This window comes from Letharia lupina (assembly GCF_014066315.1).
Source record: "Letharia lupina isolate WasteWater1 chromosome Unknown contig_2, whole genome shotgun sequence".
NCBI classification, from domain to species: Eukaryota; Fungi; Ascomycota; class Lecanoromycetes; order Lecanorales; family Parmeliaceae; genus Letharia; species Letharia lupina.
The window spans coordinates 723,272-747,621 of NW_023502971.1; the positions used below are offsets into that span (position 1 = coordinate 723,272).

Genomic DNA, 24,350 nt, shown 5'->3' on the forward strand with positions numbered 1-24,350 from the left:
CTGTGAATAAGATGTTCTGCTAGTATGTTGCTTTCTTCTAAACTGACATATCACCATCCCTCATGATTCAATGCACGCTAACTTCGAAAACAACTCCTTGATGCCCTGAAGCGCAAGAGAAACTCTCTCGCATTACATTCAGACCCTGGTTTCTCTGACCATCACGGGAGCTCTTCCTAGCTCATTGGAGCATCATTCGGCGAGCTGCGTGTGCAGTCGAATGCATATACTGAGACCTGGTTCGATCTGCCTGCCGCCATACCGCCTTCTAGTCACCCTTTTGTACAGCTCTCCCATTTGGCACATGCTTCTCTGGTGCATAGCCATTGGACACACTCCTCTCACCCACCGTATCTTGACCCGGAGCAGGCTTTGGGGTGATTGTCAGACAGTTGATGCCTAAATAGGCACAGATGCTATTGATGACCAAGAGCGCCCAACGGAAGTAGACTACTGTAGCGAACACGAAATACGCTCGTAGATACCAGAGTTCTACTTCTGCAGTGACTGGCGATAGACCAACTCTTGGAAGGTTACCCAATATGGCGCCACCGATTAGAGGGATCAGCATCACGGTCCAGTAAGGAAACGGCTGCCGTGTTAGATGGGCTAGGATTATCTTTGTTGTCATGCGTCCGAAAACGAACGACATGGTCAAACAGAACAGTACCAGCCTGTTCTCACGCATCAAAGTTGAGTAGGGTGAGTAGAGCCAAGCGCAGATGGAAGCTGTGTAGACAGCGATTGGCGTCCACTCCAAGAATACAGGAGCGACAGGAAGACCCTGCTCACGACGAGCCTTGATGACATTGTAAACGCAAGCCGGCAGGTGGGCGACCAAGAAGGTGCCAAATATGATTGGGATCCAGAGATCGATGACAGAGTTGTGCCCAATAATCTCAGAGTGGCCCACTAGGTCTGAGATAGGGTGATGCCACATTTGGGGTCCGTAGTAGCCCGACAATATCATGAAAGTACAGGCGAGTATGAGTCCCTCTGGATCAAATTAGCAGAAAATTCGAAGGCGTGAACAAGCCGCCGTACCTGTAGGACCGTTGAAATACCCCAAGTACAACGTGTGAGTGTGGTATGTCTCCCATGTGGAGAAGAACATAGGCAAACATGGTATCAGAGCAGTGAAGACTCCCTTGGGAGTAGGTCCCAAAGCCAAAGCAGCTGTTTCGCACAAACTTGCCAGCGTACAGTTCAGAGAGTCGATGCCATGACTTGCCGATGGTTAGCATCACATCCATCGTATCTCAAAAGGTCCCAACGTACTCGAATAGCTCCCCTAATCCACTAGACTGTCCTGTACGCCGCGCTTGCTTTCCGTCGACATTGTCCATTGTTGAATACCTAGGACACAAGGACGTATCAGCACTCCCGCTCAAACGCTTTTTAACTATCGCTGCTCACATCCATAATCCAACGGCAAAGCTATAATACAGCCATGAAGGACCCTAGGGCTTGTTCAGCAACCCAAGTACACAGACCGCCAAGGAAGAGCTGATGCAGATATTGTTGCTCACCGGTCCTACTAGATCCGGCATCCAGATCTCTAAACATATGACATTGGTAAGAATGAAAAAGAATCCTAGGAGGGTGACCATGTTTGGGGCAAGCCATAACGGTAGTAATTCCACGAATGCGTTCCACTATCCACGACAGGTTGGCAAGCCGTCAGGCGTGCAGGGAGATGGGCTCCACATACATAGTGCCGTAGAATGTAGTGAGATATGAGGGATTTATCGACGCTCGAGTACTTGTAGGACTTGAGGTGGACGAGAGCCTCTTCCGATACACATTCTGCAGCAGCTGTACCTAGAAGCAATCACCTTGTCAGTGATATCCACGTCCATGCAGCTGACCACTGGGCTCTTCGATAGACTCGAGTGAGGGTTTGAGATGAGAGGAATGTGAGATTACTTTTCTTCATGCTCCCTGCTTCCACTGTAAATGCCTGGTCTTCGCGTTCTCGATACACGGGGAGAAGTGACATGGAAGGACAAGTGCAGCACCTTCTCACTGCATGTTCAAAAGGGTATGGGTATGGCCAAACTTCAGTCAAGGCATGTACGACCGTAAATATAGATAGTTTCAATGCTCACGTTTTGAAGCTTCCGAGAATACTGGGCCGACGTTTTGCCGACGCCTATGATCTCAGGGTCTCACTAGTGAGCTAGTGAAAAGCAAATACGACATCCCTCGTCTAAAGTAAGCATTCAAATTAAACATCGAGTATAACTTGTCTCTAGATTTTTCGAATATTTAGAGTATCAAAGTAACCTTTAGATCATATAAAACTTTTGTAATATACACATTTATATTCTCTGATTTTTGTATCTATGTGAAAACCCATTGAAGTCAATCCACGGGCTTCTTGACCTTCCCTTCCGCGTCCAGAACGCTATCAGCCAGCATTGCCCACTTGCTGCGGATCCCCTCATTGGAAAGCGCATCATCGTAAGTCCTTGGCCATCCGCTGAGGTTGTCGTCAGTCAAGCTCAAAGCCTTGGACGGAGGTGCCCTTCAGGATTGTCGCGCTCATGGGATTGAGTCTCTGGTTCCGGCCTAAGACTGTGCAATAATTGCCAGACCCTCCATCTCGAGAGTAGCTTTCGTTGCTGTGCGGCTCCATGGCAGCTGTGCACCTACCAAAGCGCACGCTATGCCATCGAGGATGAGATGCTTTGCATTTATTCTCTCCTGTCGCAAGTCGTCCAATTCAACGGAGGCCACAAAGTCGCAGCCTCTGCCGGTTGGTCCGCTTGCTGCGCTGGCTAGCGCTTGATAGCTGGTTTCAAGCATGGTGAAGAACTTTGGCAATGGGAGAAGGATTAGCGCTAGATAAGAGTACTTTGAAATACTTCACAATGTGCTCTGGAGCCTGGACACCCGCTTTGCTGTACGTGGATTACAGAGATGGAAAGATGGACCGACTGTATGTTGAGGGCACAGATGGGTGCTGTTGATGTGCGATAGGCATGTTCGCGCCTGGAGGAAGGGCAGCAGGGAAGGGGGATGGGATGAGAGAGATGAGATTCGTGGTCTGGCTGAAAAAGATGCAAAAGTATATGTGTGTGGAAGTTGGACGGTTGCAAAAGAGGCCAGGAAGAAGTGGCGAATGGAGTGGCAAGGCGGTTGCTGTGGAGTAGAGGAAGCAGAGAACTGGCTTGAGGAATCGAAGGGGCCAACTATATGGCAGACGTTTTCGTTTAGTGCAAGTATGTACGGTATTTGCTATCACAGACTGTCAATGTCGACGACCCGCTGCTCAAGTCATCGAAGCCGTCGTATCCCGTTATGAATGCAACCCTCGAGCCCTCTATCAATCATAAACATAATGTTCTTACATGGCCTCCCAACAAGTGAGAGAGATTCATCGAGAAATACCCGTAGAAGACGCAGCACTCTGCAAAGGACGAGCTGCAGAAGATGAAACAGATACTTGACCCTTTTTCGAGACAATGTTAATGGATTCAGAACATCCTTCTGGAAGTATCTATCTTCGTTGCTAGGGATATGGCTGTGATGCTATTTCCTATCTTAGCCTTGACAGTGTTGATGTCGACTTTGATGGCTTGAAAGTCAATGCCAGTCGCGTCCACCCTCTCCCTAAGACCATGGGTAGGAGCACCCAATGTCCAACCAATGCTGATATGAAAACTCGAGGACATATCGATATCAGTTGATGGTCCGGAACGAGTCATGGAAGACGAAGCGGCGGCTCCTGTGATCCCTTTTGAACGGCTTCCATTTCCCGCTTGCCGTTTCCGACTTCGGCCATCAGTGGAGGATTGCAGCGAGTCTGTATAGAGTGGCGGCTGTCCAAAATCTGTGACCGTCTGATTTGAGAGGTGAAGAAGCTTGTTGAGACCATTTTGAGGCGGTCTCTCCAGCTTGAGCACCAAGAACCAGCGTGTCTTCTCATAGTTGGCAACCCACTCCAAGCCTCCCACGGCTACCTCGAATCTGAGTTATTTGGTTAATAGACGGCTAGTCCTACCTTTGATGTAAACATACGGGCTTAAACCTGTCTTGTTGATGGCACGGGTCAATGAATCAATGAACGGCTGTCGTTGATGTGCGAGCAGTACAATGGGCCTAGAGAGACTGATATGGAGAGGCAGCTCTACTCCAAGCTCACTCTTCAGAAGACTGTGGACTTGGTGCTCTTGGAGACTTTGTGCATCGCTAAGAACGGTCAAGATATTGCTGAGACGGCTCGAATATTCTGTCGAAGGAAACCCTCCTCACCATGAGCCAGCGCTCCAAGCAAAGCCAAAGCCGTAGAGGCTGTTGGATGGACTCACACTCTACGTAGACATGAGTAGGCCAATTGCCCTGAACGTGAGGCGTCACCCTCTGACGTCCAGCGTGCAGGGAAGGGTCGTCTTGATTACTGACTCTGGCTGTGGAAGCATAAAGGTCATGGAAGCTGTCCGGCAGAGATGGAAGAACTGAATGTGAAGTTGGACTATGCTTTCTTTTGATTCCTTGGGAGGTTTGGCTTTTACTGTGGATCCGATCCGGCTGAGGACTATCCGAGCTTGAGCTTTCGCTATCGGAGTACTGGACAAGAGGCATGACTTCAAGAATTGATATTATTGCATGTCGTTGATGATGCAAAAGGTCAACCTGCCGTTCTTAGTGTTCTTTACTTTAGCGTCAAGCCAGTGACGTGGACTGCTTCCTAAGCCGATGCTCCGCGTGGCAGATGCGAGCATGCGTACCTACCTTACCTCACTCTATATCCTAGGAAACATCGGTCCGAGGAAAAGAAAGAGGAACGCTCGGCAGACCCCTGACCTTGTGAATAACTAGAAGTCATATATAAAACACTTGCCTCACAGCTTCCAACAAACCACCATTGCATCATTTATTAATACTATCATATAAACAGGTGACCTAAGGTAAATTAACATAGATTCTCTATCCTTCGCTAAACACCAACATGGAAAACTCAGAAGATAAGCACTGGGTATGCATTAGGCAACCTCAATTGGCCTTCTCCCAAACCACCCATGAACTGACAACCTCTCAGGCAAGCCGCTACCTTCTTGATCCCCTCAATGGTCCAGAGCCCAGCGCAGAAACGGGCCCAGGAACGCACTACAATTCCACATTCTCCCCGCAAACCCAGGACCGCTCGTCCAGTAGCTCTCATACCAAACCTCAGAAGACACCTTCATCCTCCGTCCGGTCAAGCGAACCGTCATCGTCTCAAAGACTTCAAAAGACGCCTCCGTCCGTCTCTGTCCGCTCAACCAACCCATCGTCCTCCCAGAAGCCCACCCCATCCGTCTCCAATCGCTCAAGCAACAATCCCTACCGCAACGCCACTTCAACCGGCTATCCATCGCCGCCGCAATCCGCTAGCCCACGGAAAGACCGCTTCTCCACTTCCACATACCGCCAGGAAGCTTTCCCTGATTTCGATGGATCTTACTCCCCCACGTCCAAACGTCAAAGCATAGACCAAGCCTCGACGCAAATCCCGACTTCGACAGGGGGCCAAAATTCAACGACCACCGATGGCCACCGCCGCCGCCGCGGCAGCTCCCTCAGTCAGCGCTTTCCCGGCGATCAAAGCCATCGCCCCCTCGACATGATCAAACAGGATGCTAAAATGGCAAACCGCCACCCGCATCTTCGGAAGAAGCACATAGTCGGGTCAGACACCATCGATCGTATGGATACTGTGGGCGGCTTTCACCACGACGGACCTTACGAAGCTACGCTACTGGCTCGAAACACTTCGTCCGTGAATAGCCCAGTCGAGGCCGTCAGCACAACGAACGAAGAAGCTTTAAGGGCAACTCCTCGGGAAATGATCAGAGACAGCGTTGAGAAGCATCGCCCGCTGGACGGTGTGGCGATGGTGCCTCCCGGGAAGGAAGACCGATACGGCAATGTATACAATTACGAAGAAGGCACAGACATGATGATCGAAAACTCTCCCGAAGGCGGAGCCTACAAGCGGTGGCCTGGCGTGGTGCGGCCCCCCTCCCCCATCAGCAACACATCTCCCATCCAATGCTAACACACTCACCAGCAATATCTTCCCGAAGACCTCAAAGGCAAAGGCGAGCCCTCCTACTCGCTCGAAAAAGCCCTCAAGCAACACAAACTCCACTCCCGACACGCGTCCGACGGCAACAACGCCATCGAAATGACCACGCCCGCCACCCAACGGCGACCGATGAGCGTCGAAGGCCAGTCGAGGCCCGTGAGTGATGGGCAGAAGTACGCGGATTGGGAGCAGGGTGTTCGTCGGAGCTCGAGCGGGGCCGGGAAATTGAGGAGGAGGTTCGGGAGCTTGAGGCTGAGGAAGGATGAAAATTGAATGGGTAGCACTATTCACTCGTGCGCTGTAGAGGGGCGGAAGCGGGAGAATAGTGTTTATAGATGGGTCCGGAGTTAGATAGGTGGCTGATTGCTTAGAAAGGCGACATCACTTCCCATTCAGAGTTAGGATTCAGTGGGATGGCTTCGCCCCAATGGAAACCTCTTTGCTCGTAGGCTTGAAACGCTTGTTGCTCCTACAAACGACAGGATCATGCCGGTATTGAAACATTATTTTCATGATGCGCTTCTATATTTGTACACATGCCCCTACCATGTTCAATTGAAACAAGAATAATTCGAAGCTTTTGCACAATATCCGCCTGCACGTGCTGCCTGAAGCTTATGCAATAACATTAATGCAATGAGACTGTGCATCCAGGCTATGCAAACCCAAAACCTCACCCACCCAAAACTCATTGATGACCACCCTGCCCATTACCAAAGTACGGGCCATATTGCTGCTGCTGCTGAGCCTGACCATATTGACCTTGTTGCTGAAAACTAGGTTGCACGGGGAACGGCCCATGCTGCTGTTGGAACGGCGAAGGCGGCTGCTGCTGCTGCTGATACGGTGAACTTTGCTGCTGTCCCCAGTACTGCTGAATTGCCGGTGGTGTCCATTGTTGAGACTGCATCTGCGGGTATTGTTGGTACGAAGCGTACTGCTGCTGTTGTTGCGGTGTGCCCCAGCCATACTGCTGCTGCGCCACCCCAGGGGTAGGAGGTTGACCAGGAGAAGAAGGAAATTGCCCAGGCATAGAAAATTGAGGGGTGGGCGTAGAGAAGGATTGTTGCGATGGTTGCCTCTGCTGCTGACCTTGGCTATGTTGTTGGCGCTGGTGAATGGCTTGTTGGACCATTTGGCCGCTCAGACCTTGCTTGATCTCCCTTTTTTCCTTTTCACGCGCCTCGATTGCCCCTACTAACCCACCACCTTGAGGTAGGTTCTTGTTGGTGTTGCCAGCCATGTTGATAAGAGGGGAATTCGTGACCCGGGCGACATGTTCCTGCTCCCTCGCTGAGAGGTGTGCTGTATAATCGCTAGAATTGTTCATCACCGCAGTTGCGGCACGAGAACTAGGTCGGGCAGGTAAATCATTGCCATACGAAGACTGCCTTTTCTGTTGTTGAATTGGCCACTCTCCCGACGTGTTCCTCGGCACCGCTGGCGGAGTAGAAGGGCCTGAATGTTTGCGAGCATGTGCATAGACAGGTGTCATTACACGATTCGCAGTTGCTCGCTGTTGTACGAATTGTTCTGGCGTGATAGACTGTCTGGCACCTGGACTTCCACCAATCTGAGCTCCCGGCTGCCACGCGACGCTTCTACGATTGTCAATGCCATCGGCTGCCGAAGGAGATCGTATTTGAGGCTCAGGAGTGATGATGTTTCGACTGGGCGCTCGCTCGTAGGACTCGTTTTGCTGTCCAGCTGGGTAGACCACTGACGAGGGCTGTGCTTCTGCTGGCTCTTCGTTCCGAGGGCTGGGTGTGAACCTACCTCTGGAATCTGAACTATCATTTAATTGCTGGGTCAGTGATCCACTAGTATTGGGTCTGCTGCTGGTCCTCGGATTGTACGCTTGCGTGGGTCCAAAATCGACCGTTGGAATCTCAGGATTCAGCGGCTCAGGAGTCGCGCCAGGTCTGTAGTGAATATCTCCGACTTGAACCTCTTGCTGTACAGGCTCGACAGTGCCTACAGTTTTCAGCACACCTCTTCGAGGCTTTTCGACCGATGGCCGTGATCTCTTCGTCTCTGTAGATTTGCGAGTACTGGCGTAGTCTGGCGACACTGTTGATTCGTTGTCGTAAACGCTGGCATCGTCTACGAAACCAGCATTATTCTCACTGGTGAGAGACTGCAGACGCTGTCGCTCAAGTACTTGAGCAAGCGCTTCTTCATCGATGTAGCGGCTGTGCAAACTGTCGAGGCTTGACTTTGCGGTGGGTGGGACGGAATCGACTCGCGCAGGCGGTTCTTTGGTCGGAGACGGTGATTTATCTGGAACAGGTTTCCTAGAAATACTGGATTTTGATCGTTGGGCCTCGGGGCGTTGTTGAGGGGTCATTGGGAAGGGAGGCGGTTTCTGGATGCCGAAGACGGGATTCGAGGATGAAGCTGCCGGTGATTGGTTGCTGAGAGAGGACTTCCGAGCAGTCCTAACGCCATTTGCTGGCTGAAAGAGTGGTGAAGAAGACATAGAAGGCTGTGATAAAGGTGAAGTAGCGCGCGAAGAAGGATTTGGTGGTGATAAAAGGTCATATGAAGACATTAAAGGTTTGTCCTTGTAGTATGGAGCGTTTTGATTATCCGACTGAGACGAGGCGAATGAAGTGTCTGGGGAACCTTCACGGTTCGGGGGAGGATATCGGGTTTTCGCTGTTACCATGCCTTCAGCAGGAGAGGAACGGTCAGCAGTGCTCCGATTGTTGCTTGCGTTAAGGTTTACCCCACGTTGTCCCTGGTCCTCCAAAGACGTCCCACTCATACTCCTCTGCGAGTTGCTTTTCCACGCAGCTGCCGCGCCTGCTGCAGCGGTTCCAGTAGTACCGGCGCTCCCTGCGTCAGCCAATTGAGATAGTGTCGTGACGGACAGCCGGCTGTTGGCACGCCGTAGCTCTGCATTCAAGCCAGGCCTCTTTTGAGGCTTAGCGCCAGGTTCATGAGAGAAAGCTGGGGGAGCTGCAACCAGGGAGGGTGGTGGAGCAGGACGCATCTCTTGGCGTATTTCCTGCGGATCTGTTTCCCTACGGCTACCATTGACGCCAGCAAACCGCCGTTCACTCTCTGAGCTGCTTCGTCCGGATTCGTTGGCATATCTTTGCATTTGAGGGTTGCGGGCTGCCATGCCAATGGGAACGCCATGAGAAGGAGGCGGTGGAGCCATTTGTTCATACGAGTTTGCACGAGGAGGAGTAGCTTCAAAAGAGGGCCTAGATTGCTCGTGTGACAAGCGAGAAGGTGTATAATTTTGTTCCTGAACATACTTTTGGGATCTTTGGCGAGGAGGCGTAGACTGAGGGCTGGCTTCGGAGAAAGACCGCTGGTGTTGTGCCCTAGGCCGAGGAGGAGTGAATGGCTGATCCGCTGGCGGTTCTGAGTTGGCTCGATCAAGATGCTGTGGAGGCGCGGGAGCAGACTCGTTGCGTAAAGAAGGCGTTGACTTGATCGACGCGCCGTCTTCGTAGCGAAGAGTACCAGCACGCGAAGCGACGCTGTTTCTGTAGCCTCGGTAGCTGCTTGCCCTGCTCCTGGGCCGGCCGTTCGACGCCATTCTTGTCATACGCTGCGAGGTAAGATCTTTCATCTTCTGTCTCCAGTCTCGTTCTGTCCAAGATTGACTGCCAGTCTCATGAATCAAACCGGCCACGTCTAAGATCTCCAAGTATCCATATCGCCTCTCCTGTGGCAAAGCGAACATCAAACTGCGTGTGTCAAGGGTGTCTGCAGTCAATCTATTCGGACGTCCGTATAACGCAAAGACATCGTAGACAGGGAAAAGGTATCTTAGCATCATTTCAAACCCGGAAACGGCAGGATGAGTTTCTGGCATGACGAACACGAATCCATCAGTCGTTGTTTCCGGTGTAGAATGGATGGTAATCGAGCCCTCTATTTTGACCAGGGTTGACTGATCGATGAGGGGTTTGGACTGCGGATAAATGGCGTATGCTGAGTACGCGTCACTGATAGTTGCAATGGGCTGCGCTTTCTTGGTCTTTCTAGTATCGTAGAATTTGATATTGCCTTTGAGGACGGGGGCACGCTCGTATGCGGACTTCTTCTTCAGTTGCTTCTGTTGCTTTTGCACGTCTTTCTCACTAGGAGGTGAGATCACGCACCAGCAGCGTCTCCAGGGTGTGCCGGCTCCGAATCTCACTCTTGTCCAATCTTCGTTTTGGATCCTCATCCTATCCATGATGACCTTGATGTTGTTGAGGAGCTTCCCCTTGCCAGCGATCAAAGAGCCCGTGTAAGCTTCCTGGAGTGTAGAGTTTTCGTACATGGCTAGCCTGATAGCAGCAGTCCACTGCGTAAGAGAGTGTAGAGAATTGAAATGGAACAGGTACCGATTTTTTCCTGCGGTCGAAAGGCTGAGGACATTTTGTAGAGGCTGGACCTCTTGAGATCGAGTAGGAAGGGTTTCAATCTATGGATAGAGGATTAGCCAAACGCAAGAGATGCCAAGCTGAGCAAAGGACGAACCATCTTGATTGAGGCGTCCGCGAGGTTGATGAAAGTAGGTGCAACTTCTCCGTCTTGGCCGGCGGCGTCCAGTGCGGAGGCATCCCACAAAGACAAAATGGTGCCAACGAGTTGAGCGAAGCACTCCGTCCATGATCTGTCATGATTTGGTCGTCCGTCTGCGAGTTGCGTTAGCGAAACAATGTAAGAAGGATGAAAAGATCGACGCACTTGAATCCAGGTCATTGAGCTTTAGGAAGTATCCTTCTTGGTATAATTTATTGGAGTGGCTGTTGAGAAAGCTGAAGATGGGTTGAAGCTCCGGTATCGTATCCTGAGCAATCTCCATGACGGGGGGTTGATATGTTTGCACCATCGACATGGGTCTGATGGACGATGACCGCTCGCGTGTCCTGGGAGGCGGTGAATCTCTCGCCGGTGCCGCTACATGCTGAGGAGATGCGGAATTGGTGATCTTCTCTTTGATATCATGCTGTTGAGGGGAGTTCTGTGGGCCAGAAAACGAGGTCGACGTTGGTGATTTCGGTGCGCCAAAAGCTGACATGAAGGATAAAACTATGCAAGGGGTTTTAGCACACAAAAAAGGCAGCTCACGTGGCACCCGCTTCGTCGGGTAATTGTCTTACCTCTTGAACGACCCATGGTGTTGCTTCACAGAGCTGTAGAGCTCCCGAATACTTTTGAATTCCAAACTTTTGGTGTTGAGGAGGGAGCTCCAGCGGAAGGGTTGGGGGGCGGAATAAGTCGGATGCTTGAATTGTCGAGGCTGAAGGCCAATATGCAATCAGCTTACACCTCCAAGAGGCCAAAGGACGGACCAATTGAACGAGTGAAGACAAAGAATGAACAAGTAAACGACAGTGAGTGAGTGTAGGTTTAGGGTTTGGTTGTCGATGTGGTGAGTGGAGAGTTCAAATCTGCATCTTGTCAGAGCAGGGAATTCAATCTGGTGCTAGACTCAAATTGGCAAAGGAGTAAGTCGTCATCCAGCAAGTCAGAAGTGCAGCAGATGCTTAGCTTTTCTTCTATCGTCCACGCCTCGAACGTCGATCCTTTTCAACTGTTCACTACCACAACCACACTGACCTTTCTCCGGGAGCCACTTGTCATTATTTATTGGCCTTTGCGATTTTGCGACACTCCAAAGGGATGCTATCCATAAATGCTAGTCCCGCTCACTCAAGTAAGCTACCCCTAATTACCCAGTATTTTCACGTATTCGTACCCATCGAGCGGAGTTTTCTATCCGGATCCGAAGTCCACCTAAGGTAGAGTCTAGAGACCGAAGACCGAAGCTGACGACGACAGAGACTAGTCGAGCTCTGACAAGGATTCCTTACTCAGTGGGAACCGTGATACCCGATTGATAGCATGGGAAAGCTTTGATAGATGATCTCGTAATAAGAAAAGAGGACGGCCTTTTAATCGAGTAGCTTGCAGCTTCGAGACAGATCCCATAGAAGCAATCTTTCCTTCCGAACATGCCCGACTATAAAGCGAAAGGAGAGCTCATGCGATCAACAGCCTACTCCTTCTGCAAAGCCTTCACAACCGGCTCTCCTCCATCCGAAACACTTGACAAATACTTCACATCCAACCCTAAGATTCTCGAGCATGGCCCGAAGTGGGCAAACCTACGTCTCCCATTCCTGGGCATCAAATTCCACGGACGTCGCTCTCAAGGCTCCTCAACTGCCACATCCCGCAGAACCTGCGATGACTACTACGACCGTCTGACCTCTACATTGTCCTTCCATCCATATGAGAATACCGTACCGCCAAAGGAAGAATTCATGGTGGATGCTGAGGGAGGGACCGTGACGATAAAGTTACGTGCGAAATTTGCAAGTGTCAAGACGGGGAAGGACTGGGAAGAAGACTTTGTCTATGTGCTGAGTGAATTTGATGAGGAGGGGAAGATTGGAAGTCAAGAACTTTGGGCGGATCCCTTATCAGCTTGGGTGGCTGTTGGGGATGATTGAACCGGGTGAACCTCCACAATAGCATCAAGATAGATGATTCGGGGCGTACAAAATTTTTTAAGGGCTCACAGCTGACCCATAGACAGCAAGAGCAGCAAGGTCGGAGTACTTACACCCCTGCAGAACGCTGAAGAACTGCCGCCGGTGAGAATTGAAGATGGTTATCCTGCGCCACAGATTCAAAAAGAGTGATTCAGGGCTTTGGACAACTTCTGGGCACACGTACCCGACAGAATGCTGAGGAGACGGGACGTTTGCCACCCCGCCTGTAGGGGGACTGCAGGGTCACGGTCCAGCAGAGCTCTAAACAGACGTACCCATAGCTACCAAGTCTTAGGGAGAGGCCCTTCGAAAAGTTACGGAATCGATGGCTACAAGCCCCAACAAGACAGTATAATCGTAGCCGTTCCATACACATACAATAGAAACAAGGTACCTTGATTGCACTAACGCATCTTGCCCATCCTCATCCACAAACCCAAGCTCCAAGTACATATACACTCTCTCGAGCTCCAGCTTGTCCGAAACTTTTTGATGGCCATAAGCACGCGTCTGGGCACCCATTCCTCGACGGCCGTCTGATCATCGCTGCTCCAGGCGGGACACTCGAAGATTCAGAACCGGCGCAGAACAGTCTCGTGTCCGTACAAGGATTCCAGTGGCTCAAAATCTCCTCCATCCATCTATCTTCTTCGCCTACGTCTCTGTCTTCATCTTCACCTCTCCACTTAACCATGCACTCCAGCCTCCCCGTCAAAGCCGCTGCCTCCGTTGCTCCTTGCACCATCTCCACCTCATCTATCCAGCTTCGAGTCCCTCGATGGTAAGGATTTCCCCAACGAGCCATCATCCCAGCCCGCGAGCACGCGCTCCAGGCGGTCCCTCTAAAAATAATGTCTAGCAGATGGAGCAGAGCCGAAGTCAAAGCCGCTCCTGCTTCCAGCGAGCTAGAATCCCAAGGAAAGTGGGCCTCCGCTGCTCTTGTAGCGGTCTGGCAATACCGACAGGACTCCTCGCGAACAGGATCCGAATGGGGAAGAGATGCTGCAGGATTGGTCGTGGATGTATTTGTAGGCTCCGCGCTCTGAAATCCGTAGGGAGGCTTTCACGGAACGCAGTGCTCAGTCACACCTGTCAGCGATTACGCCGGGGAGTTGCCCGACACACCCAGCGGTATGAGAGGTAGTAGCGTAGAAAAATGTGGAGGGAGTCACGGGGTGAGGACTGGAGGTAGCGCCCAGACGGATTGGATAGGGGCTCGCTGGGCTTGCGGTCGCAGCTATCTCGGAAAAGAGAAAGAGAAGAAGAGAGAAAGACGGGATTTGAGACCAAAGGAGAGTATAAAGCACATGAAAAGAAGGAAAGTAGAAGCTCAAGTCTACCAAGTAGGCCTTCATTCTGAAAGATCCAAATTTCAATTTCACCCCTTCTCACCTGGAATGGTGTTTGGGGCTGGGTGAGACTCGTTATGCTCTTTGAAAATCCTGGAGATGGCATGTGCAACCAATGGCCAATAAACAGTTCGAATCTGATTTCAAGCCCCTTTTTGGATTTTGGGGAAACGGCGCCCCAGCTTGGAGGGTGAGATCCGTAGGTTTTGATAGCAGTAACATGGCCCAGAAGAGGTCATTTTGTACTGCGTGTATGGATATTGGGGGAGAAGAGCCTGCGAAGTATGCCATTTGGAAGATTTGGGGACGACGCAGCCCAAACAAAAATCCCCCGAACACCTAAGAAAGTCTCAAGTAGAGCGTAGAACAGTACGACCTCAAGGCAAGCTTCTGACTTGGAAAGACAGAGCCTCTATTACAGTGTCTTCGGCTTTTTGATCTCGGGCGGAGAAAGGGGGGCTTGGCAGAACTTGGCGCCAGTGCAGGCAAAAAGGTCTTTTCCCCTTTCAAATCCATCTCTGCAGCCCCGTAAATTTGCAAAAATGGGGAGAAGACCGAGAGATGGCCAGGCTGACTTGCCGATAGCCAACCAGCTTTCTCTTGGTGGTGGGTGGTGTCCTCGAACTCTCTGAGCGGAGGGCTCGCTTAGGCAAGATTCGCAGCCAGCGCAGCAGAGAAGCTCCCATCCCCTTCAAGGTGTTCCCCAGAGCTCTGAAAAATTGGCAAAAATAACGTACAGATCTGTATGGCAAGCCGTCTTCGTCTGCGGCAGTCATCGCTCCTACATGGAGTGAGGGTAAAAGTGTTGGCTGGATGTCCTCGAACGGTGTGCCCGGAAAAGGGGTTAGCGTGGTACGGAAAAATACAGTACCTTCTTGTCCCTTCGCCTTTCCTCTCGTCCTGACACTGTAGTATGGATCCAAAAAAATCGCAAAAAAAAATGTAAGCTTGATTGAGGCTTTGTATGTATTCAGGCCGAAGCCGGGTCGCCTTCCAAATCCACCGTACTCAAGGGAATGCAAAGCTACTTTCTCCTAAGATCAGTAACGATACACGCCAAGCCGTTAGGTTTCATGTACCACCGTTAACCCCAACCAATTTGTTCTGCTAATCATGCTTTTTAGAGATTCTCCCTATTATAATATATATTCCTAGAATAAATTAGCAAAATACTTGACACAGGATATGCCGACGCATTCGTACCTTCATCCGTGCATAGCGGCGCAGTCCGCAATCACAACACAATCGATCCTCAGGGCCACCAGAGCTTCCACAACTCGATCATGGTCCGAGGTCAGCGTCGATGATATCCATGACGACTGATTGGGTCGCACAAGCTGACTGTCCTCGCTGTTGCACGCTGCCTCTTGATGGCAAGACCGACGGAGGAAAACCACCTCACTCTGGCTCTTGACCCTTCCATTTCTCTTTCACGGCACTGACATCGAAGCCACAAGCTTCAGCTTTGCTGACAAGTCTTTTAGCTTTCCCAACGACGGGTGCATCGATCATCTTGCCATCCAGCGTCCACGCGCCTCTCCCCTGCTCATCAGCTTTCGCGTCCGCGATCACTACCCTCGCAGCCCATGCCACTTCGTCTTCACTCGGAGCAAAGGCCTTCTGCGCGATCGCGACCTGGTCGGGATGAATGCACTGTTTGCCATTGAAGCCCAGGCCCTTGCCTCCGAAGCACTCCTCTTCCATCACCCTGCTGCCTTCCTCGCCCTTGTAAGAGGTGCACACAAGATCGATGGTAGAGGGCAAATCATGCGCACGACAAGCAGTAGCGATAGCAGACCTCGCATACAGGAATTCAGTCAGGGAAGGCGTGCGAGTCAACGAAAGATCCAGGGCAAAGTCTTCAGCAGCGAAGATGAGACCATCAAGTTGAGCAGCCGTCTCGCAAATCTCACGTAAATTGGAAATCGCTTTGGCAGACTCGATAAGAGCAAGGATTTTGATCTGACGAGGTGCAGACTCCTCAGGACCAGTGAATGTTCGCTTGTGGTTGATGAAGTCAGCAGCCCATTTCAAATCGGAGCTGGAATTCACTTTCGGGATCACAAGGGTGTCAAGATATGGCGCATTACACTGAGGTCCGTCAATTGCTGAAGTGTTGATAGACTACTGAGCTGCCATACCACTGCTTCGATGTCATCGGCCTCGTGACCAGTCCCAACAGCATTGATTCGAACGGCGCACTCTTTGATACCATCTGCACGAGGCTGCTCAAGGAAGTTCCGGATGTTGGACCTCGCTTCGGCCTTCCTATTGATGGTAACGGAGTCTTCGAGGTCATAGGCCACGCAGTCGGCGGTAAGCCCTCGAGACTTATCGAGCATCTTCTGCGATGATCCAGGGACTGAGAAATTGTTGAGCCTCTATATATAGACTTCATTGTGATTACAAGAGCATACCATACAGCAGAGCTCGCCTGACCGCCGTTCTGGCAGCGGACATCGTGCCACCAGTGCTGGTTGACCTTTAAAGAAAGCTCCAAATATCCTAGCCGAGACACACAATTACTTGAAATCTGAACAGCGAACTGCTAGCTCTCATCTATACAATAGTGAGGGGAAAAGAGAACGAATGTCGTTATAATTCAAGCGAGCAGACGCCGGGAATAAGGCGTCTACCTTAGCTATTTGATGCAAGGATTCGTACTCAGAAGTTCGCCTGGCAGGATGCTTTCTAGCCTCCTAGACGAGTCATGATATAACTTCAACATGAGTGATTGAGCCGAACTATCTCATTTGTCCTGCCATTTCTACGGTGAAGAAGTGTTCTTCCACGCTTTTTTAATACATTTTCGTTGCGCAGTCCCTCAGCCTACCCTACAATTAGCATGCCTTCCATAATCCAAACAGCCTTCTTCTTCGAAGCCCTCGTGAACGTCCCTGCCATAGTCTCCCTCATATTTTACCCCGAGTCTACCCTCCGCCCCGCTCTTACTACAAATGCTTCCTTCTCAGCCGCTGAGCTCAACCGAACTGCGACGTTCATAGCCCGCTGTGCAGGCGTCCTCATCCTGGCGCTTACACCGCAACTACTGCTCGCATTGCCAGACTCGAAAGATTGTGTCGGGAAACGAAAGCAAGTCTACTGGACATTAGGCCTCGGAGAGTTTGGTCTTATCCCGCTCTTCCTATGGGAAGCTTTCAGGGCCAGTGATCAGGACAAGCTTGATTGGCGAGGAGGCTTGACGAAAAGAGCCGCGTTGCTATGTGCGGGCATGTTGATCCCGCCTTTGGCTTGGAGAGTGTTTGTGTTTGGGTGGAGGGAACATTGGTTCGGACCGGAAGGCGGTCGTGGACGGGAAAATGGAACGTCAATAAACCAAGCCGATGCAGATGATCTGGTCAGGAGTTGGAATTTAGGGCGGAAGGAGCAGTGACGGCCACTGGATGATTGATGATGCTGAGAGGAGTTTGCGAGTCACGAGGATAGGGTCTCTAAAATCCAAAAATAATATCATCGATTTTCCATTTACTCATATTGACGCTTTATTGCTGCCACCACTGCTCCTGCAATCTTGTTTTGATTTAGTAGAGAGTACTCTTCTCGGGGCGCTTTGACGCGGACACTGGCGATGGGACTGGGAAAGACCGCTTCAAGATGAAGATGCGTTTGGAAACTCGCAGAGAACCGACGACCAAGGCGCGCCAGATCCCTGGAAATTGAAATTTTGAGGCTCGCCATACCTCAAGACTTTAGAGACACTGGGGGCTGCATCCACCACATCAAGCACTTTAGTCTCTTATCAAGCTCAGCATAAGCTCCGCAACATTTTCCAAGAACCTCCGAATATCCTCGTCCACATGCTGTGCTCCATTCCATTCGGCCGACAGATTGATGGCTTGTCTGAATGTGCTCATACGTATGACCCTGCCATGGAGCCCGTCAATGATGAAAGAGCTTGAAACTCACGCAAACTTACAATGGTGGCCCATCTGGGCTGGCCGTAAATTGCACGTCATCGACTTCCAAGACCTTATGGGTTCGCGTCTGGTCACAATATGAGTTGGAGATGTGTGTTTCGATGAGTCCATCACTCAAGAAGAACTGTCTCCAAACCCTCAGCTTATGGCCTTACACGCAGTCCCCGTTGACTTACAGCATCAGCCGTCCATTTGCCTTTGAAGGCTTTCATGGTCCTGGGAGCACTGGTCAGTAGGGTATGCCTTGATCAGATGTAATCTGAGCGTACTTCGCCCTCGCCATATGCTCGGCCACGGAAAGTGATTCAGTGAGTACCGACTTCTGGTCCCGGACCGCTTGATACGATCTGAAAGCCTCTGCGCACGCTAATCTCAGCTTCCCCTGGACTTCTTCCCTGCTGGCGTTGTCCGAGAGAATGTAACTCTCAACATCCCGGAACTCAATCGCACTAAAAGCTCTACACAAGGAGATGTGACTGTGTGATCCTGGAACACCTTGATCAAGATACCTTCGTCCATTGATGAACAGCGGAGATACCAAATGATCACCGTGCGTCGGCCTTTCTGAGACTGGTTTGAACTTGAGCATCGTCATCACCATGGCCGCGTGGCCAAGATGAGTGACAGAGCATGCTTTTCCTAACTTATTTTTTACACCAAGCAATATAGCGTCACTCTCTTCGACCGAGAATCGCTTATGAATAGCTTTCGGCATGTATCCGTCCTTGGAAACAACTTCCATTCCCCATTCACTCTTCTACACCCCATACGTCAGGCTCAAAACTCTCCCATTGATATGGATGATACATACGCTCGCCTCCATCACCAGATTGGTGAGGTTCTTCACACCCTCTTCGAATTCCTTTCCCTCAGTCCTTTGTTCACTGTTCATCATGCCCACCCACGGCATTGGGAGTTTCCCCTTTAATGCTTCCCAATCGAGGGTCGCTTCCCTTCCGCTCACGGCATGTGCTAGAAACTCAAAGTAGCATCCCGCCAAGATATATGCCCCAACACCATCTGCAGTCATATGATCGACTCGAAACGCAAACTCAGCTCCAGCCACCTTGCCCTCCTGATCTACTCTTGCAGTCAAGCGCACACAAACCGGGTGCGTAATCACAGCTTGCCTCATCTCCTCCTCCGCGCTGTTACCCTCTTCACAAGTCCCGAAGAAGAGCGACCTCCTCATCCACTCCCTAGCCTCTCCATCAGACCCTGGAATCTTCAGCTCTAGCAAAATACTCCCATCTTCTCCTTGCTCACTACTAGGTCCCAGCACCACTTCCGGAAACTCGCATCGGACTCTCAACCACGCATGCTCCGCCGCATTGCCAAATGCCTCAAGGGACAAAGTGGAGCAGGGACCAGTAAGGGTAAACCTCCCACTCAGGAACATTTGCCGCGGTCCAGGTGCCTGACGAGCCCATCTTGTTTCGGCGCCGAGTGCACGACGGAGATATAAGTTTGGTGTCTTAGTGGAGGGGCGCCAATTGTAGAGGGAGGGTTCTATGAGGGGTAGTAGGCTCATGCTGGTGGATTCCTTGGCAAAGACAACCCGCTCTTGTGGTAAATAAATGCAGGAAATTATGTATATCTCAAAGATACGAACAGCCACTGAGACGGAGAATCACAGAACAGTGATCGGGAGACTGAATAGAAGAATGAAGGAGCAATGGCAACACCACGACTGTACAGAGGCCACGTAAGTCAGTCACACGCTCGGATCGAAGACAGGTCGCGCCGGCTGGTATTCCTTGGAGCAAGTGAACAACCACAAAGTCTTTCCTAGAGTAGGTATACGGTGATTGAGTCTGACGCCTAGGAAGGAGCAGCGACCTACGCCTTAGAAGATAGGTCAGATATCAGCGGCCATTTGCCGCGCGTTACTAGGACTTTTCTCATTTTATACAGCGTTGAGGCCAATGACTCAATGAGTAAGTAGCTTGTAGGATCACATAGCGTCCGAGAGCATCCGATATCGGATCTGGTTTTATCGATAAGTAATTAATTTCCCCATAATTTAACCGAATCCCCTCGCTTTTTGTGCGTGCCCTCGGAGTCTCTGGCGAATTTACTTTTCTACATACTACAAATTTGTGACACAATGCCCATGTGAGCCTGAATCGTTGATACGGGTTGCTACTTTGCTGATGATCGTGTTTCTCAAGGCTCAAGGATCCCTCGACCAAGTACCGACTTTTCAGGCCCATCGACTTACCAAATCGTCAATGGCCCTCCCAAACCCTCGATAGACCCCCACGCTGGCTCGCTACAGACCTCAGAGATGGCAATCAGTCTTTGGTTGACCCTATGGTACGTGTGCGCAGCAGTGGCACCACACCCGAGTGGACATGGCATATTGGTCTGACGGGGGAAATGCTGAAATATGATGGTGTAGGGTTCGGATCAGAAATGGCGATACTTCAAGATGCTAGTGGAACTTGGCTAGTACGTGGGAAATACTGGTGGTCTTCTTTCCGCGCTCATGTGACGGGGTTAGCAAGGAAATAGAAGTTTCGTTCCCATCAGCATCAGAAACAGACTATGAGTTCACACGTCGCCTGGTGGATACCCCGGACGTCGTACCGGATGATGTAGCTCTACAAGTTCTCAGTCCTTGTGAGTTGCTATCATCGTGCGAAGGTTAAAAAAATCGGACATGTTCAACTAATTCGGAGACCAGGCCGGGAAGATCTCATAAAACGGACCGTCGAATCTGTCGAGGGTACAAAAACCGCCATCCTCCATCTTTATCTTGCTACCTCGCCATGTTTTCAGCAGATAGTCCTGAATCATTCCGAGCAGGATGGCATCGCTTTGGCTGTTGCGTGTACCAAATACGCACGTTCGATAACGAAAGACAATCCATCTTCCAAAACTCACTGGCAATATGAATTTTCCCCTGAAACTTTCTCTGATTCGAACCTCGATTTTGTTGTGCAGATTTGCGAAGCTGTTCGAGCCGCGTGGGAACCTTCCGAATCTAATCCCATCATCTTCAATCTTCCAGCGACTGTCGAAATGTCTACTCCAAATGTCTACGCAGACCAGATTGAATATTTTTGCCGACACATAACAGAAAGAAATAAGATTTGCGTATCCCTGCATGCGCATAATGACCGTGGCTGTGCTGTTGCAGCTTCTGAACTTGGACAGATGGCTGGCGCAAATCGAGTAGAAGGAACTCTTTTTGGTAACGGCGAAAGAACTGGAAATGTCGATCTTGTAACTCTGGCTTTGAACCTTTATTCTCAGGGAATCCACCCAAAAGTTGATTTTTCTGACATTGACTCAGTCATTGATGTTGTGGAAGAGAGCAACAACATACCGGTTAACCCACGTGCTCCGTATGGAGGATCGCTCGTCCAGTGCGCTTTTAGTGGCTCACACCAAGACGCGATTAAGAAAGGGTTCCAAGCGCGAGAAGGGCTTAAGGACGGAGATCCATGGCTGATACCGTACCTCCCCCTCGACCCTCAGGACATTGGCCGTACATACGAAGCTGTCATTCGTGTCAATTCGCAAAGTGGGAAAGGCGGTGTTGCATGGATCATCCAGAGACACCTGGAACTCGACCTTCCCCGTGGTCTCCAAATTGCCTTTTCGAAAGTCGTTCAACAAAGAGCCGACGCCGTTGGGCGAGAATTGCTGGCTAAGGAAATTCAAACGCTATTCCAAGATACTTACCATCTCAAGGGCGCCCCTCGCTTCACTCTTGTCGACTACAACATTGCACCTGAACGCTCCGTACCCTTCATTCCAGAAGAAGGCCGCAGTCAGAACACGCAGAACTCGATGAGAAGATTCGAAGGTGTGGTGGACTGGGACCGAAAGGAGCACAGGATCACAGGCCTTGGAAACGGGGCGCTTTCTTCTCTAGCGAACGCCATGCACATGCTCGGAATCGATCTGGATGTTGTAAATTATAACGAGCATGCCATCGGTAAAAATAAGAACGTCCAGGCGGCCACATATATTGAGTGCACGGCAGCTGGCAGTAAGGAACGGGTGTGGGGTGTGGGCATCCACGACGATGTGTTTCAGGCTAGTTTGAATGCTTTCCTTTCTGCAGCTTCATCGGTAAGAAATTAGCTCCTTTACCGCTTTATTGGTCTCTACGATAAGCTAATGGACTTCGAATAGTTCATGGACAGTCGACCAAACGGGCCTTTGTCTGTTCCACAATAGGGTCCTCATCATTTCTGGTGCATCCTTTGCGGCTATCTGGGATGCCTTTGATTGTCACGTTTAGCGATTTGGGTATGGAAATGATATCGGCATGATGCTGCGGAATGGAAAAGTTGGGCGCTCGATGAATTGTTCATAAATACCCAAAAGTGCAAATGTAATCCTGCCAAGATCAGTAATTCTTCTCAGCTCACCATGCATTGTAATCTTTCAGCATGAATATGTAAAGATGATGACTCAAAATCAGCTATGTCATGTGTGAGGATATGTCGATGGAAGACGAAATGTTTTCGTTGCAGAACGTAGAAAACTGCGCCACAAAGGCGCAATGGAAGGCCGCGATTTCTCTTTCTTAAGAACTTTCTGAATAAATACTTTTACTTCAATGAAAATGATATAGACCCTAATTGAGGCTGGCTAAAAGAACAAGATTTCTTACAATGGCCTACAACAGCGGCTACAATCCAGATGCGCTTCCTGCGTGAGTAGTAGAGTCTCTACCTGGTCATGTCCAGTACTAAAACTTACATCAGACACGCAGAGCCAGAACAGGTATATACCGCTCACCCCAGCTCCTCGTGCCGAGGCTGACCCAAGCCCCATTGACACAGGCAGCCCAAATCCTTTCCTCCCAACAACAACGCAAGCAATCAAACCCTTTGCATCCACCACCACCACGCCCCTACTCAAATTCCAATCCCCAACCCTACAACCTTCCTCAATCGCAACCACAATACCAAAGCAAACCTCCTCCACCACTTCCCAAACCAGCCCAGCAACTACAAACACAACCTCCGCCCCGCCTCTCCCCGAACAATTCCTACAACAACACCCAATTCAACCAAAACGCCGCAGCATCCCCCCCACCCCAAAATTACGGCTTCGGTCCTCCTCCACAATCTCACCATGGACGTCCACCACCTCCGTCTCGACCGCCTGGAACCCCCGCCCCTGGCGGTAGCAGCGCCGACGCGTCGCTTTTTCCGCTTTTCAAGGCAGTCGATACCGCGGGGGTAGGTCAGTTGACGGAAAGGGAGCTGGGGAAGGCTCTGGTCAATGGGGATTTTACGAGTTTTGATCCGCATACGGTTAAGATGATGATACGGATGTTTGATGCGGATAAGGATGGCAGTATAAGTTTTGAGGAGTTCTGGTACATTTGGCTCCTTTATGGTTATCCTATTGGGCAGAGCTGATATGTCGGCAGCGGCCTCTGGGGTTTCCTCGCTGCGTGGCGCGCCCTTTTCGATCGCTTTGATGAGGACGATAGCGGCTACATATCTTTCGATGAGTACTCGAAAGCGCTGGTTGCCTTTGGCTACAGGCTTTCTTCCGCCTTTGTCAATCTACTGTACACGACGTATGCCAGAAGCGGTGAAGATCGCATGAGCTTCGATTTGTTTGTGCAGAGTTGCATAATACTGAAGAGGATGACGGACGTGTTCAAGCGTTACGATGATGATAGAGACGGGTATATCACGTTGAGTTTTGAGGAATTTCTAACCGGTATGTAACTGCGCTTCGCAGAACGTGGGAAAATGTTATGGTCTTTGCGGACTACCCGCTGACACTTGAGGATAGAAATATTGCGTCAACGCTGAGCTAATAGGCCGGCCGGAGGTAATGTTCAGTATATTAAGCCAGGCGCTGGGACGGTCGTCTTTTCTTTAGACGAATTTTGGTGGCTTGGAAAAGCGGCATAGAGCCCAGCCAGTTAATGATACCCCTTTCTAACTCTCTACTCATCCCCAAACCTCGCACGAAGCAACAGAAAACGGCACCAATTGCTCTATGGGCGGTGTTTCAGAATAACAGTCACCATTAGTCCGTCCCATACATGCCTTACATATATTCTTTTCGCAGAGCATGGTTGAGCATTTAACGCCATCGAAGATACGTGCGAGCCTTATGCCAAAACCAGTCTACCATTACTGCTGCTTTGAATGTGTTAGTAGCGCTTTCTGTCGAGGATCCTACTCTCGATTGAACCTTTTGGTCAATTGAAGCTCTCGGGCACAAAGTGTTTTGAAGACGGTCGATGGATCTCGATGTGAAGCAACTCAATCACAAGCCCGGCAGATCATTAGATTTGAAAGAACGTAAGCTGAACCTCCTTGTCGAGATCCTTTGGCACGAATATGGGTCAATCAAAGGAATCAGAATCGTCAGAGCTTACATCTTGTACAGGAAAATTCTGCGAAGGCACCACCAGCATTTCTGGGCTGGCGGAGCTCTTTACCCATCCGTGATCAATTGCTTTAGGCTGAGATCAGTACTATGCGTTGTAAAA

General features: G+C 50.5%; 11 protein-coding genes across 11 annotated transcripts; 5 read left to right on the plus strand and 6 right to left on the minus strand.

The window, feature by feature from the left end:
- Nucleotides 1-268: 268 nt before the first annotated feature.
- HO133_004296 (uncharacterized protein) lies at nt 269-1,610 on the minus strand (the record flags this gene model as incomplete). The annotated part of the gene is made up of 5 exons (XM_037295214.1): nt 269-996; nt 1,045-1,226; nt 1,279-1,356; nt 1,417-1,460; nt 1,530-1,610. The coding sequence occupies 5 exons, from the start codon at nt 1,608-1,610 to the stop codon at nt 269-271; spliced, it is 1,113 nt and encodes a 370-aa protein (XP_037157215.1).
- A 754-nt stretch (nt 1,611-2,364) lies between these two features.
- Nucleotides 2,365-2,808, minus strand: HO133_004297 (uncharacterized protein; the record flags this gene model as incomplete). Its single annotated transcript, XM_037295215.1, has 2 exons — nt 2,365-2,527; nt 2,666-2,808. 2 exons carry the CDS (start codon nt 2,806-2,808, stop codon nt 2,365-2,367), a joined length of 306 nt encoding a protein of 101 aa, XP_037157216.1.
- A 671-nt stretch (nt 2,809-3,479) lies between these two features.
- Nucleotides 3,480-4,587, minus strand: HO133_004298 (uncharacterized protein; the record flags this gene model as incomplete). The annotated part of the gene is made up of 3 exons (XM_037295216.1): nt 3,480-3,972; nt 4,024-4,194; nt 4,316-4,587. The coding sequence occupies 3 exons, from the start codon at nt 4,585-4,587 to the stop codon at nt 3,480-3,482; spliced, it is 936 nt and encodes a 311-aa protein (XP_037157217.1).
- A 367-nt stretch (nt 4,588-4,954) lies between these two features.
- On the plus strand, nt 4,955-6,346 carry HO133_004299 (uncharacterized protein; the record flags this gene model as incomplete). The annotated part of the gene is made up of 3 exons (XM_037295217.1): nt 4,955-4,981; nt 5,045-5,995; nt 6,056-6,346. The coding sequence occupies 3 exons, from the start codon at nt 4,955-4,957 to the stop codon at nt 6,344-6,346; spliced, it is 1,269 nt and encodes a 422-aa protein (XP_037157218.1).
- A 415-nt stretch (nt 6,347-6,761) lies between these two features.
- HO133_004300 (uncharacterized protein) lies at nt 6,762-11,200 on the minus strand (the record flags this gene model as incomplete). Its single annotated transcript, XM_037295218.1, has 4 exons — nt 6,762-10,502; nt 10,559-10,716; nt 10,769-11,113; nt 11,185-11,200. 4 exons carry the CDS (start codon nt 11,198-11,200, stop codon nt 6,762-6,764), a joined length of 4,260 nt encoding a protein of 1,419 aa, XP_037157219.1.
- Nucleotides 11,201-12,039: 839 nt separating this feature from the next.
- HO133_004301 (uncharacterized protein) lies at nt 12,040-12,540 on the plus strand (the record flags this gene model as incomplete). The annotated part of the gene is made up of 1 exon (XM_037295219.1): nt 12,040-12,540. The coding sequence occupies one exon, from the start codon at nt 12,040-12,042 to the stop codon at nt 12,538-12,540; it is 501 nt and encodes a 166-aa protein (XP_037157220.1).
- Nucleotides 12,541-15,329: 2,789 nt separating this feature from the next.
- Nucleotides 15,330-16,391, minus strand: HO133_004302 (uncharacterized protein; the record flags this gene model as incomplete). Its single annotated transcript, XM_037295220.1, has 3 exons — nt 15,330-16,022; nt 16,073-16,293; nt 16,349-16,391. 3 exons carry the CDS (start codon nt 16,389-16,391, stop codon nt 15,330-15,332), a joined length of 957 nt encoding a protein of 318 aa, XP_037157221.1.
- Nucleotides 16,392-16,776: 385 nt separating this feature from the next.
- HO133_004303 (uncharacterized protein) lies at nt 16,777-17,325 on the plus strand (the record flags this gene model as incomplete). The annotated part of the gene is made up of 1 exon (XM_037295221.1): nt 16,777-17,325. One exon carries the CDS (start codon nt 16,777-16,779, stop codon nt 17,323-17,325), a length of 549 nt encoding a protein of 182 aa, XP_037157222.1.
- A 355-nt stretch (nt 17,326-17,680) lies between these two features.
- HO133_004304 (uncharacterized protein) lies at nt 17,681-19,400 on the minus strand (the record flags this gene model as incomplete). The annotated part of the gene is made up of 5 exons (XM_037295222.1): nt 17,681-17,816; nt 17,869-17,993; nt 18,046-18,085; nt 18,139-18,626; nt 18,681-19,400. 5 exons carry the CDS (start codon nt 19,398-19,400, stop codon nt 17,681-17,683), a joined length of 1,509 nt encoding a protein of 502 aa, XP_037157223.1.
- A 576-nt stretch (nt 19,401-19,976) lies between these two features.
- Nucleotides 19,977-22,060, plus strand: HO133_004305 (uncharacterized protein; the record flags this gene model as incomplete). The annotated part of the gene is made up of 6 exons (XM_037295223.1): nt 19,977-19,984; nt 20,041-20,185; nt 20,271-20,320; nt 20,373-20,491; nt 20,556-21,952; nt 22,016-22,060. The coding sequence occupies 6 exons, from the start codon at nt 19,977-19,979 to the stop codon at nt 22,058-22,060; spliced, it is 1,764 nt and encodes a 587-aa protein (XP_037157224.1).
- Nucleotides 22,061-22,500: 440 nt separating this feature from the next.
- Nucleotides 22,501-23,661, plus strand: HO133_004306 (uncharacterized protein; the record flags this gene model as incomplete). Its single annotated transcript, XM_037295224.1, has 5 exons — nt 22,501-22,541; nt 22,594-22,612; nt 22,672-23,213; nt 23,268-23,566; nt 23,642-23,661. The coding sequence occupies 5 exons, from the start codon at nt 22,501-22,503 to the stop codon at nt 23,659-23,661; spliced, it is 921 nt and encodes a 306-aa protein (XP_037157225.1).
- Nucleotides 23,662-24,350: the final 689 nt, after the last annotated feature.